The sequence below is a fragment of the Echiichthys vipera genome, assembly GCF_963691815.1.
Source record: "Echiichthys vipera genome assembly, chromosome: 17".
NCBI lineage: Eukaryota > Metazoa > Chordata > Actinopteri > Perciformes > Trachinidae > Echiichthys > Echiichthys vipera.
In genome coordinates this window covers 10,152,811-10,165,698 of record NC_139842.1, presented here as the reverse complement: position 1 = coordinate 10,165,698, position 12,888 = coordinate 10,152,811, and the positions used below count along the sequence as shown (strand labels likewise).

The 12,888-nt window shown below is 42.5% G+C and overlaps 1 protein-coding gene across 1 annotated transcript in view; it reads right to left on the bottom strand.

The window, feature by feature from the left end:
- The window catches only part of LOC310959777 (voltage-dependent T-type calcium channel subunit alpha-1I-like), a gene marked incomplete at its 3' end in the record, with an annotated part of 80,122 nt that overhangs the window by 23,170 nt on the left and 44,064 nt on the right, over window positions 1-12,888 (bottom strand). Inside the window, exons 16-27 of the mRNA XM_083931235.1 lie at window positions 12,417-12,517; window positions 10,843-10,966; window positions 10,555-10,623; window positions 8,204-8,382; window positions 7,795-7,921; window positions 7,278-7,403; window positions 6,788-6,877; window positions 6,404-6,596; window positions 5,438-5,589; window positions 3,742-3,851; window positions 1,872-2,005; window positions 1,394-1,464 (exon numbers count right to left, since the gene is read on the bottom strand). Of these exons, the coding sequence (XP_083787361.1) occupies window positions 1,394-1,464; window positions 1,872-2,005; window positions 3,742-3,851; window positions 5,438-5,589; window positions 6,404-6,596; window positions 6,788-6,877; window positions 7,278-7,403; window positions 7,795-7,921; window positions 8,204-8,382; window positions 10,555-10,623; window positions 10,843-10,966; window positions 12,417-12,517 (1,476 nt within the window). The remainder of the gene's footprint in view (window positions 1-1,393; window positions 1,465-1,871; window positions 2,006-3,741; window positions 3,852-5,437; window positions 5,590-6,403; window positions 6,597-6,787; window positions 6,878-7,277; window positions 7,404-7,794; window positions 7,922-8,203; window positions 8,383-10,554; window positions 10,624-10,842; window positions 10,967-12,416; window positions 12,518-12,888) is intronic.

The window sequence follows — 12,888 nt, the reverse complement described above, 5'->3', positions numbered from 1 at the left end:
AATACGCTGCTCGTAGGCTGGTCAGGCGTGGGGCTGCCAATGTTAGAAGAGCCTGGGACACCTACAGTAACCATGCGGACCTGGTGCTCCCTTGATGGTTTATATGAAAAACCGCTGCAGTGTTGTCCGACCGGACAAGCACATGCTTGCCCTTCAGATATGGCAGGAAGTGCTTGAGTGCTAGGTGCAAAGCCAGTAGCTCAAGCACATTGGCATGCTCCGTGCAGTCCTGAGCAGACCATTGCCCCTGTACTGTCCTGCTCTGCCACACTGCGCCCCATCCGGAGAGGCAGGCATCAGTCGTGACGAGTTTGTGCCGAAATGGAAGAGAGCCCATGGGCACACCTCTCGTCAAGTATGACTCGTCTCTCCATGGCAATAGGGCCTAGTGCGATTGGCCTGGACAGTTCTCTCAAGCACCTGTAGAGCAATCTGAACGAGAATGGACATCAAACGCCCAGGTTCCCTCAACATTAAGCCTGCAGTGAGGCATCGCCGAGGCTGATGGTGGATGCGTCCACTTCGGGCCGCTGCAGGGAAGTGGATAGGGCGAGCATAAGATGCGAACGTGAATTGCCAATACGACCCATCCGTGCTGTCGTGCCATAGGCCTTATAAAGAAGGTCATTTGTGACCTGACATTGCGGGTGAGGGCACCTGGTATCCTGCCTCAGGGCCTCGTCGGGGGACACTATAAGGGGGAATGATTGTCGAATCAAACGCCGGCATGTGGTCAAGGCCAAATTTTGCCGCATCCTGCATCACAGCCAGAGTACGGCCATCAGCTGTAAGGTTGAAGAGAGCCTTAGAGTCCCTCCAGCATGCATGCAACTCCCTCAGATATTCCTCTATAGACATTACTAGAGAGAAGAGGTATTCTGGGAATTTTCTAAAGAGTTGAACTCTCAGTGCACTGGAATGCTTTTGACACTCCGATGACCTAAAAACTGCCTGGCTCTGTGGACATTTTAACACCAAATGAACTACAGACTGGTTTAAGAAGTGCTCAGTGTGTCTATCACACTTGGTCTCAGTGGGAGTCTGGGTACTCTCCATGGTGCTGAAAGTGAAAACAAGACAAAGCATGTGTGTGTGTGTGTGTGTGCACGCGCCATTCTACCAGTCAGTGGCATGAATGACTCATCTATTAGAGTTGCCTGCAGGCCAACAGAGAAAGAGAAGTATGGCCCATACTATTGACTGAGACTGGCCAACTTTCTCTCTCTTGGAATGTGTGTTTGTGTGCGTGTGTTTGTGTGTGTGTGTGTGTGTGTGTGTGTGTGTGTGTGTGTGTGTGTGTGTGTGTGTGTGTGTGTGTGTGTGTGTGTGTGTGTGTGTGTTTGTGTGTGTGTGTGTGCGTGCGTGTGTGTGTGTGTGAACGCACGCACTGTACCTGAGGCAGGGCTTGGACCACTGTATCCAACAGAGCTCTCATTCCTGTTGCCATCTTCAGCAGCTTTAGCACTGTGTGTGTGTGAGAGAGAGAGAAATAGAGAGAGAGAGAGAGAGAGAGAGAGAGAGAGAGAGAGAGAGAGAGAGAGAGAGAGAGAGAGAGAGAGAGAGAGAGAGAGAGAGAGAGAGAGAGAGAGAGAGAGAGACTTTTAATGTTGGCATTTTTTGAGAAGGGGAAATCCCTGAGGTCCAATTACAGGCTAAATTGGAAACATTTAACTGCAGAAAGGTCAGTTCTTGTTTAAAACCCTGTGTAACACAAACACACAACACATGCACACAAAAACAGCCCTTTAGACATTGACTGCTACGCTACAGTTAACTGACCTGTAATATCAAGGTTTTATTTCACAAAAAAGAGATTTATAGGAAGTGCGGCTGGGATCTGTGTGTGTGTATCACGTGTAGTATGTACATACCTCTTGCTATCCTCAGTACTCTCATTATCCTGATGATGGTGGGGTTGATGGGCAGGGCAGAACTGATCTCGATCTCTTCCAGGGTGATGCCCATCACTGACAGAAGCACAATGGCGAGGTCCAACTGGTTCCACCTATTACAAGCACACACACATATATACATACACACTCATGTGATGGCAGGTTTTTAGGTAAACATGTTAAGAAAAAGATTTGACGGTTTCAAAGTACAGCTGTTCACTTAAGGGGTAGTTCATTAACAGTAAGTTATTTTTGCAACACATTACTCTCCTTTAACATCTACACTTTTCTATCAGTGATGCTACAGTGCCACATCCCCAAAAGCCCTTACTAGATTCAGCAAAAGATTTGTCAGGGCTTAACGACAGATGGGAAACAGATACTGCCCAATTACATGAATACGGAATATAGTCGTGGTGACATGTCAATCAAGGGCAATAATTTTGACCTGATATCACTACACCACTTTTGCAAGCTCCCCCAGATGTTTATCCTTTATTGCCTCATGTAATTGCTTCAGAGGGTACTGTAGTCATCATTTATCTGTAGACGTTTTTTTGGAAGTAAATACACATTTTTTTGAGAAATCATCAAGGTGCCAAGACAAGGCACACATAGTGCTAAAACACTTGGCACTTCAATATCGTTCGTCAGAATGCTTGCCAAACTCTCTCGTTTAAAAACGGTGTATCAACCGCCCATGACTCATTATCATATTGCACATTATCATGTTTCCCTCTGTTGTCAGAGCCTGCCTGACTGTGGGTCAACTTCTTTTTTTCACACTGTTTTTGTCATGGACTTTCCCACCTTTTCACAGTGGCAAAAAAAGTGCATCATCCTCTACGGTTGCAGCCATACAGCACTATGGTTGTAAGTGCCTTTATGTACAAAATAAAGTTCCTTTATCACTTAATCAAACTCACAGAGACATTGGTATTGCAGGTTTTTGAACCACTGCAACTTTCCTACTCAGATACTGACGCTTTGTCAGGTCCCGGCCGTGTCTAGATGGTAAAGCTGGATTTGCAAAAGGCTCACGAGATGGTTTGGGTTAGGCATTGACCTCTAAATGTTAAGGTTAGATGGCAAAGGTTAGGTGTTGATATTAAATGGTTACTGTTAGGATACAGTAGGTCATTGGGAAGCAAGTCTCATGGAAGTTTTTGCTAGTTTTCAAAAAATCTAGGGTTAGCATCTAAACACGACTTCAAGAACCCCTTGGCTTCACTTTTTGACACACTGGGTAGTGACGCCCATTTGTCGGATATGGTTCATTCGTACTAATAACACAATGCCTTAGAGCCAGCTCACATATTTCAACATATTTCATAATCCTCCGTATCGTTAAAGCTGGTATTCCCTATTTCATTTATAATGATCAAAGCAAGAGGCTGATTTGTACAGCCATTACAGTATACTTTGAACTAAATAATTGTTTATTTTGGCACTATTTATATTATATGTCTCAAGACCATGACATGTTCCTGGAGCCCTAATAGTCGCTTTAATATTTAATTTACACATCAAATATGTGATATATAAGTGACTTAGCTGAATACACAAAAACATAGGGATGTATTGTGATTTTTGCTGAGATTGAAAATCGAACTGTTTTGAACTATCCAGCTCATTTTGGAGGAGAGTAAAGGCCACAGGAAAAGCTGATTGAAGCATCATCATCATGATTGTCTTGACAGCAGCTCAACAAATCTTACAGAAGATGGATAGGTTTTGCAATGACATCACGCTGTCTTGTTAGAGTTATACATGTGTGTAAAGCGCTACAGAGAAGCACATGGATACATTTACATGCAGACAGAAAGGGGAACATTCTCACACACTGTACCTCTCTTTGAAGAAGCGTCGGAAGCCAAAGGCGATGAGTTTGAGTACTGATTCCAGCACGAATGTGGAGGTGAAGAAATAGTTGCAGTACTTCAGGGCGAGATCCAGAGACTGGAAAGAGAGAGTAAAAAAGGTGTGTGTGTGTGTGTGTGTGTGTGTGTGCGTGCGTGCATGTGCAATGAGGTAGGATGGGGTATAAGCAGTGAGGGGGATAACTGTAGAACTGAAAAATCCAGCATGCCAGAGGCAAATACGAGGCATCTTCCATTCATAGCACCACAAACACTCACCCATTACATCCCCTAACAAATAAGTATTCAAATATTCCAAAGGCAAGAATGTTTTAATCGTCTTCCAAACAACCAATCCAGCTTCCTTTTACTGCAGGGACTGGGACTTTTTTTTTGCTTGGCTGTTTACTCCTTTCATAAATAGAGCTTTAGCTTCTAACAAGTGGGAGGCTGCAAAATGTCAAAATGACACACAGCTGCCAAATACAGCCAAGACCTGTGATATTCATCTGATGCTCAGTCGGTTTGAGAAACGCACTCCTATTTAAAGGTCAAAGGCATGGCATGCATTGCGTGGTAAGGCATCTTATCTCAAGGATAATCACTTTTCCTCTCCGACATACACACACACAAAAGAAAAAAAACAACCCAAAAGCTATCAGGCTTTTGAACCACCATCCATCACACATGGATGGATAGATACATGTACTGTACAGCTAACATCAATCAGCCTGCATCAAATCAGCAGAGCAATCACAGCTCCTTTGTATGGACTGCAGCTACTCGCAACACACACTCTGAGGCTGGATATGGTTTCATGGTGGTTGGCCAGTCAGTGGTATCACTGTGTCTTTTTTTATGATTCTGCTGTTTGTGGAGAAGGTAAGTCTTAAGGCAAGAGCTTCTATAGGGAGCAGGAAAACAGCCACAAAGATTTTACAGACATTATTATTCTGCATAAGTTCTTCCTACTGAGATGGAGCTTGTGGGAGTCAGTTTTTGAACACATTTTGTGGAACAGGCACTTTAGGGAAAGTCAGAGTTTCAGAAATCTGTAATTGCTTATATAAATGCAATGAATGCTTCCCCCACCATTTATCACCTAATATGCATCCAGAGCCAGACGGCTTGATCTGTGCTCGCTACACTACCTAAACATATCCAACACATTCTTACTCCCAACTCTTAAAATACAGCAGCTCCGTCAGGACACTTTTCAGCGTGCAGGGTAGTCCCAGTTTTAACTTGCACATGCAGCAGATTTCTTGTTTCATCACAAGATCACACAAGAATCATTGCTTCACATGCCACACAGAAATCCATCTGGTCAGGCTCCAAGTAATGCGTTTGTGTTGCCAAGCGGCGTCCTGTGAGAGGTTAGTGCAGATTCTACAATCGCAAAGAACAGCACTGAAGGCTTCTCTCGATGGAAAACTTGTTTTCACTATTCTCCTGATTGATTTTGCAAGAGTCTGAAAGACACATTGTTCATTCAATCACCTGTCTGGTATGTTTTTAAAGTGTATGCCCAGCTTCCAATAACCGCTCGTCAGCATCTCATACAGACTGAAAGGGTGGGCTACTGACCAAGCGTATTTCACAAGTTGGGAGTGAGAACGGGTTGAAATGACACCAGTTTGTTCCTATAAAAACCACCAGAAACAAATATTTTGCAGCTTTGCTTACATGAGGTTGATTGTAGTGCTCTAAGGACATGGTGATGACGTTGATGGCGATGATGAAGGTGATGATGAGGTCCAGGTAGTGGTTTGTGCACAGTGTGTGGATCATCAGGCGTATGTTGCCATAGTTGGCAAAGTAGGGAAGCTTCTGGGCTTCTGTTGGTAGAAAAATATATCAATGGTGCTTTTAAACATATTAAACTTGTATTTGTATGTAGTGAGGGGTATTTTCTGATGTCAGGGTTATTTAAAAAAAAAAGAGAGATTAAAGAAAATGTCTAATTTTCTCTGCAGTGATATAAAATATTTCTCACAATATAAAGTGATCACTCAAACCTCCAGGCTATTACAAACAGAAATTATTTTTTAAGCCAAATTCAAACAACAAACTGCTCCTGTTCCTACTTGAAATATACAACAGATAATCTCCTGTGTAGCAGAGGAAGACCTACTCCACACTGTGTGCCTGAGAAGTGCAACATTTTTAAAGCTTTGATCAAGCTGGAATCACTACCAACAGAAATAATAACTCTCAAATTACAGAGGACATTGGCAATTATGACACTAGATGTTTGTGTGTTCTGTCTCTATTTCCATCTGTCTTTTTTTCGACAGCACACATTTTCATCAGTGTTGATCACAGCTTTACATGCTGATAGAAAGTGATTCTTGTGATGTGTCATAGTAACAGGAGATTGTGCGATTCAAGCCCTTGTTTCTGGCAGTGTATTGTTTGCATCATTATATCTGGTAGTTTGTATGTAACGGTTTAATCTGATCAAATCCTATTGTTTCTCTATAAATATGTTCCTGCCTCTTCTGTCTTATTGTACCCCTCCTTTGTATCCTGGTATCACTCTATTCCTGCCCTCTAATCCAGCTGTTCATGTGTCTCTTCCAGCTTTTGGCCTCTTCCTTATTCCCTCTATGCCTCCTTTGCAATCCCTTTCCTGTCATCCCTCTCTCTTACTTCTCCTCTTCTTTTCCATGCGCCGTTGACGCTTCTCCTCGCGCCTTTTGGCCTCCTCCACTTCCTGGTGCTGGCGGCACTTATGGAAGTTCTCCACCACCACGCCGACAAACATGTTGAGGACGAAGAAGCTGACGATGAGGAGGAACGAGATGAAATATAACAGCATCCACGGGTTGTTGTTGGTCACCGGCTGGGGTTGAAGTGGAGTGTTTGGCCATGGTGTGATTTTTATTAGAAATAATAAGAAATAAGGAAGTAAGAAAAAAATAGAGAGAGATGGAAGGAGAACAATTAAGCTGGATTTACATTTTGGATGGTGAAGATGGTGCCTGAAGTCCTTTTCTTATGAAAAGTGTTGTTGTGCAGCTTATATGCAGGTACCTGTTGGTCCACAGCCACAGCATCCAGGCCGTGATACATGATATTGACCCAGCCGTCCTTGGAAGCGAGTACAAATAGGGACATCAGAGCCTGGACAACAGTAGGCAGAGAACAGGAAGGAGCTGTTATTTCACGGACAAAGGGAATTAAAAAAAACAACTTAAACATTTCCATAACAAACTTATTACACAGCTTTGGTGAATATCCAATTTTGATCAGTCAAACACTACTTTCTACAGTCTGTTATTTCTGGATAACAGACTATTGCAATGCAAATCATTATTTTGTGTAAAATATTTGATTTCTTTAGTAAGTGGCCATGTAATAAGTGAGATAATTAGTAGAGCTAATGGGTAATTATTGCAAATTAAATTTGCGTTGGGGTCCTACATCACCCTGTAGGGGTTTAATGTGCAATAATGACCCACTGGCTTTACATTATCCATACATTATAAACACCAGAGGTGCAGCTAACAGACATGACACTAACCTGCCCCAGGTTGTCAAAGTTGTACTTATGGTGGACCCACTTGTAGTTGGCTTGCAGACAGTCAGACTTGTTGGTGATGTTTTTGACGTCAGGGCCGAAGCAGTAGAAGAACTTGCCTTTAAACAGCTGTCAGTAGAAGAACAATGCTGTTTTTTTTATGTTGTCTGACTACTTATATAAAAGAGAGAAATAAGCCTTCGTAAGCGACTCTGGTGAGATGAAAGGGTGCTCTTGAGTGAAATAATGAGCCGGTCAAAGATCCCACCAGATGAAAATGTTGTGCAGTGATGAAAGAAGTAGAAGGACAGTGAGATTTACTTTAGACAGAAATGCATGTGTGCTTCAAAGCAATTAAGAGGGAAAGGGAGGGAGAGAATAACATTAAAAAAAATCATAATAATGGGTTGGCAACCATAGCACACAAAAAAAATAGACTGAGATATTTACAACTATTTCCATAAATATGATATACTGGATTAAGTCTGTATCATTAGAACAGTTTTTCCCTTTTTCCTACCTGTACCCCAAGAATGCCAAAGATGATGAAGAATGCACAGCAGATGAGCACAATGTTGCCGATGGGTTTGAGGGAGGTAATGAGGGTCTCAACCACTAGCTTCAGACCTGGAGCTCTGCTGATCACCCTGACGAGGGGAGAAAGGTAAGAAGGAAAAAAAAATCAAATGTGTGATAGATATGTGTGAAGATAACAGAATTGATTAATTATGGTTACATGTTCTGTCTGCTGCTGAAATAACTCCACAAATCTGTTTTTTTAATCTGGGCACAGAGCATTGCTATTCAGTCATTTTGTTGAAGAACAACATTTTGAACTTAAGATAACACTTTACAAACAAGGCGCAGAGCTGCCATACACAACATGATAATTAGCACATGCAAATTGCTAATTATTGCTTTGTCTGTACCTGAGGGGACGCAATGTTCTAAGCAGCCTCAGTACTCGAAGCACACCCAGGATCTTGGCCCCACCCGCCATGGACACGACAATGTCAATCAAAGACACAAAGACCAGGAAGCCATCCAGAATGTTCCAGCTGCTCCGTAGATAAGCCTGCTCACCCACGTACAGACCCATGGAAACCACCTGAAGAGAGACGATCAGGTGAAGAAGCATATTAGAATATATATGGTCTGTTTCTGGACTAGCTCTGCAAAATAAAATGTATAACGTGAACACATACACACACACACACACACACACACACACACACACACACACACACACACACACACACACACACACACACACACACACACACACACACACACACACACACACACACACACACACACACACAGAGTATCCAAGCAGACACATGCACAATGCAGTAATACACTGTATACAGTATATGTCTCAATGCCTAGTGTATTATGAAACCATTTGACATATGATGGTAATTTTCTCCTCTATGACTTCTAGAGCGAGGGATGGACGTTGCTCAGGCATTGTGATAAATATGTACACAGCGTAATTTGATGTTTTGCTAAGCAGCAGTGGGAGCATTAGAAATCTGCAACTGACATTTGAAGCTGTTTGCCAAGTGTCTGGTGAAGCTTCAGAGGGATGATGGGGGTTAGTGTGCAAACATATGAAGATGGTTGAAAGATCAGCGCCTGGCAAACATTTTAGGTCTGAATGTCGAAATGTAAACTAAGTATTGTTCGTATTGAGTTCACAGTTCTGATCATATATGTCAGGGATAATGCCCGACGAGGTGTCCATTATCAGGGATAAATAGAGTGCTGCAGGGATGACGTATTTTTGTAGTCTGATGCGAAGGTTAGCATTGCCCGGTTCAATTGGTACACGCCAATTGTATTTTTCCATTGGATTATGAATTACTGCAGAAAGTGAGCTCTGTTGCGAACAAAAGTTTAGAATGTTTTGTTCAGCAAGATAATATTCAAAGCAATGAACACCACTTTTATAGCTTTTCAAATGTAAATGCAATCACCAGTAAAAAGCTAATGTTAGGCAGTAATCAAACTACACCACCCACTAGCTTCCAACTGATTTTGGTTGTACGGCGTGACATTTGTTGTCTCATTTAGCCACTTGTTAGCAACCGCCTTTTTAAAGTGTACTATAATGTGTAATGTACAAGCTGCAATATTCACAAGTGGGGTACTTCAGTATATACTGATGTAGTTTATTTTGTAGAACACAATGTTCAAATCTCCTAACCCTGTGTATATTTTTAGGACTCATTCCTGCAGCGCTCAATGGACGTCGGGGAGGACATGCATCAATTCCTGATAATGGACACCTTGTCGGGTATTATCACTTACTAAATGGACACCCTGCAACCAATCAGTATCAAGTATACACCCAGACCATAGTATAATTACATTTAATCTAAAACTTTATGTTGAGAAATAGTACAGGAAATAGCAGTGATTATTCACACAACTACAATAATAAGAAGTACTTTTCGAGTGCTGCATTGTGTCAGAAGCTGCCTCATAAAATAACACTTAAAAGTTCTACAAAATGCTGACCAATTCCACAACCCCGCTGTGCTTTTTATGTGGCTGAGTCTTGTACACAGTACTAAACTCAGTGGTGGAGTCCGACCGAGAGATTAATACTACACTAACAATCACACACCAACACACATCATGGAGATACACAAGGCTCAGACAGACAAGAGACACAGAGGGAGGGATGTATGGCTCGGCCAGGGGGCTGACAAGCCTGTGGCTCCTTGACGGGCTTTGATTGGTTAATAATTGATTGTGGGAGTGCATAATTGATGACCCCACTTGTGCCAAAGTCTTTCGCAGAGAATACAGACCCAGTAGCAAAGGGAGGGAGGGAGGGAGAGACAAGAAAAGACAAGGAAGAACAGGGAGAGATTGGGAGTCTGAAAAAAAAGACTGATGAGAACAGAGGGACCCTAAGGGAGTGAAAACACAAACTTAAAAAAAGAGGCAGTCAACATCAGTGAGGATAGGAGAGAGTGTGGGAGAGTGCTGGAAATGGACTGCATCCATACGAGAAGACTAGCCGCTAATTAATGACATTGCTATATTGCTGTGTTCTCCAAAGGAACATGGGAATTGCAGAGAATGAAGGGTAGGGAAGGGGTTGGGCTGTGGGGAGCACTGAAACAAAGTCAATTTAGTGAAAGAGACTCAAACAGGGGGACATGGGAGGAGACAGATGCGTCTCTGTCTTGACTGCACACGCTTCACTCAGGAGGACTCATTGGTAGTAACAGAGAGAAAGATAAACGTAAACGATGTAGTACGTTACCTTGAGTGTCATCTCGCTCACAAAGATGGCAGTAAATATGTAGTTGGAGATGGTGAGAAAGACTCTTTCCTGGATAGACAAACATGAGGAGGAAGAGAGAGAGGTTGGCAGTCAGAAAGAAAAGATGGGGCAATTAGGGGTAGTAAAATCTTACTCACTGCACCTTTTAGATAATACAAATTAAATCAATCTTCGGAGAATACAAGAAGCTATAGCAAAAAGGCAGACAGCAGTCAAACAGGAGATTCTAGGCACACATGCACAGACACACATCTCATATGGATTTACCAAGCTCCCCTGTAGTATCTTGGGCCTCTCCAGAGCTACTGTAATGCAGTTAGAGAAGATGAAGGCCAACACCACATAGTCAAACAGCTTATGGGCTATGATGGACTGGCATATCTGTCTGAACCTGGCAAGGAGAGGAGAGGAGAGGAGGAATGAGTTGAAGATTAAGAAAGGATGGTAGAAAGCAATATGAGAAGTTTTAAACAGGCTTTGCAATTGTTATTAAGCAAAAAAGAGGCTAACACAATTAGGGGAACAGTACATATACACATTGCGGTTATAGGTCATACTCTGCCCAAACACAATTTCTAAACCTCTTCCATCCCATCAGAAGGGGAGCCAAGTCCCCTGAGAGTGCATGAGGGTTCACTTACATCTCGGCAGGTAAATAACCTCAATCAGCCCCTGTTTACATTGCTCCTAATTCAAATTCAAAGTAAATTACATTAACAACACTCTCAGACTCCTGGGTGTAGTGCTCTGTTGGGAGAGCGAGGGAGAGAGAGAGAGAGAGAGAGAGAGAGAGAGAGAGAGAGAGAGAGAGAGAGAGAGAGAGAGAGAGAGAGAGAGAGAGAGAGAGAGAGAGAGAAGGAAGACAGAAAGAGATGGGACATATAAATACTGAATATGCATTTCAAACCTTAGCATGTGACACTGTGTACTGCCAAGAAGCAATTAATATCTTTGCTGCAGTGTTTATTGGAATGGATGAAAAGAAACAGTATGAATCGAATAGGAGAGGGATTGTATTTTAGAACAAGCATGGGTACATTGAAATGGCTTTTATTAAAACTTAACTGTGTCTATTCAAAATGCAGATTGTAACACATCACTAAAAGTTAATGCAAAACTTAATGAATTGGCTATGGTATTACAATTAGCCCCTGAGGCCTGCTTCTTGCTCTCTCACAGGAGGGATGAGGGTAGAAAACATCGCTTTGTTATTTGCAAGGTGGCGATCGATACTCTAATGTAGTCCTTCTCTGTGGAAGCTTGGCAACCTGTCCTTCCTATTGATGAGGTGGGGAAGGGAATCTGGCCACCCATCCTTGATATTGTTTTGATTAGACGCGTCCTGCGGCCAACAGATCATGTTTGTATGGGAGGCTGTTGAGACTTGGGTTTCTAGTAGAACACCCTTACATGCTTTAATTTTCAAAAAACACATTATTTTTCTCATACTGTCTGAATATAACACTCAGTTTTTACACCTGACTCTTTAAGCCCTGTGGCTTCTCTGATTGGTCAGCATTTCTGGGCCCCCCATATTTGTCCCCTCTGTGTCTTTTCCATCAATGCAGCCAGGGAATGACTGTAACGGCACTCAGAGGCAGTATCTACCTGTATACAATGTAGTTGTGACATCACAACCGTACAGAAGTCCTGGCTTCCAGAAGTCCTGGCAGCTTGTTTAAAGGCACAATTTCTGAATACGGGCTTTGTGCATTTCTTTGTGGATTTAGCATTTTGATACTTTCACTGTCTTTATGTGCACCATGGGACTGCTTCATAATAAAAAAAAAAAATACATGGAAATCTCACAGTTCTCACAGCCAGGGGTAAAGGTGACTCACCTGTTCCGTGGGGAGAACAGGAAGACAGACCAGTCCTCTCTGGACTCACACCAGTCTGGTTTGTATGCCTCTAACATCTTCTGGATGCGGAAGCACAAGCTCTGCAACACAAAAATCAGCATATTACACAGCATGCACACACACAAAAGCTGAGCCTATGCACAATATATCTGAGCAGTAAAAAAAAAAAAACACACACAAAATTGCAAAGGGAAACTGCCTGTTCAGACTCCCTATTTAAATTATTTACGGAAGTGAAACACTACTATAGCAACAGCCCGAGCATCTTCCAACATTACCATCTGTATAGCTCTCCCCCCTGCTGTCTAAATAGTCCTTTCTAATTAACCTTGTTTCTCTCATACACAGACTTGTTTACAATGAAAACAATGGGACTCCCACGAGGCCCAGGTGATAGGGAGTGCAGGCTTTATACAAAGTACTTGAAAATCCTACACAAGAGAGCGGGAGA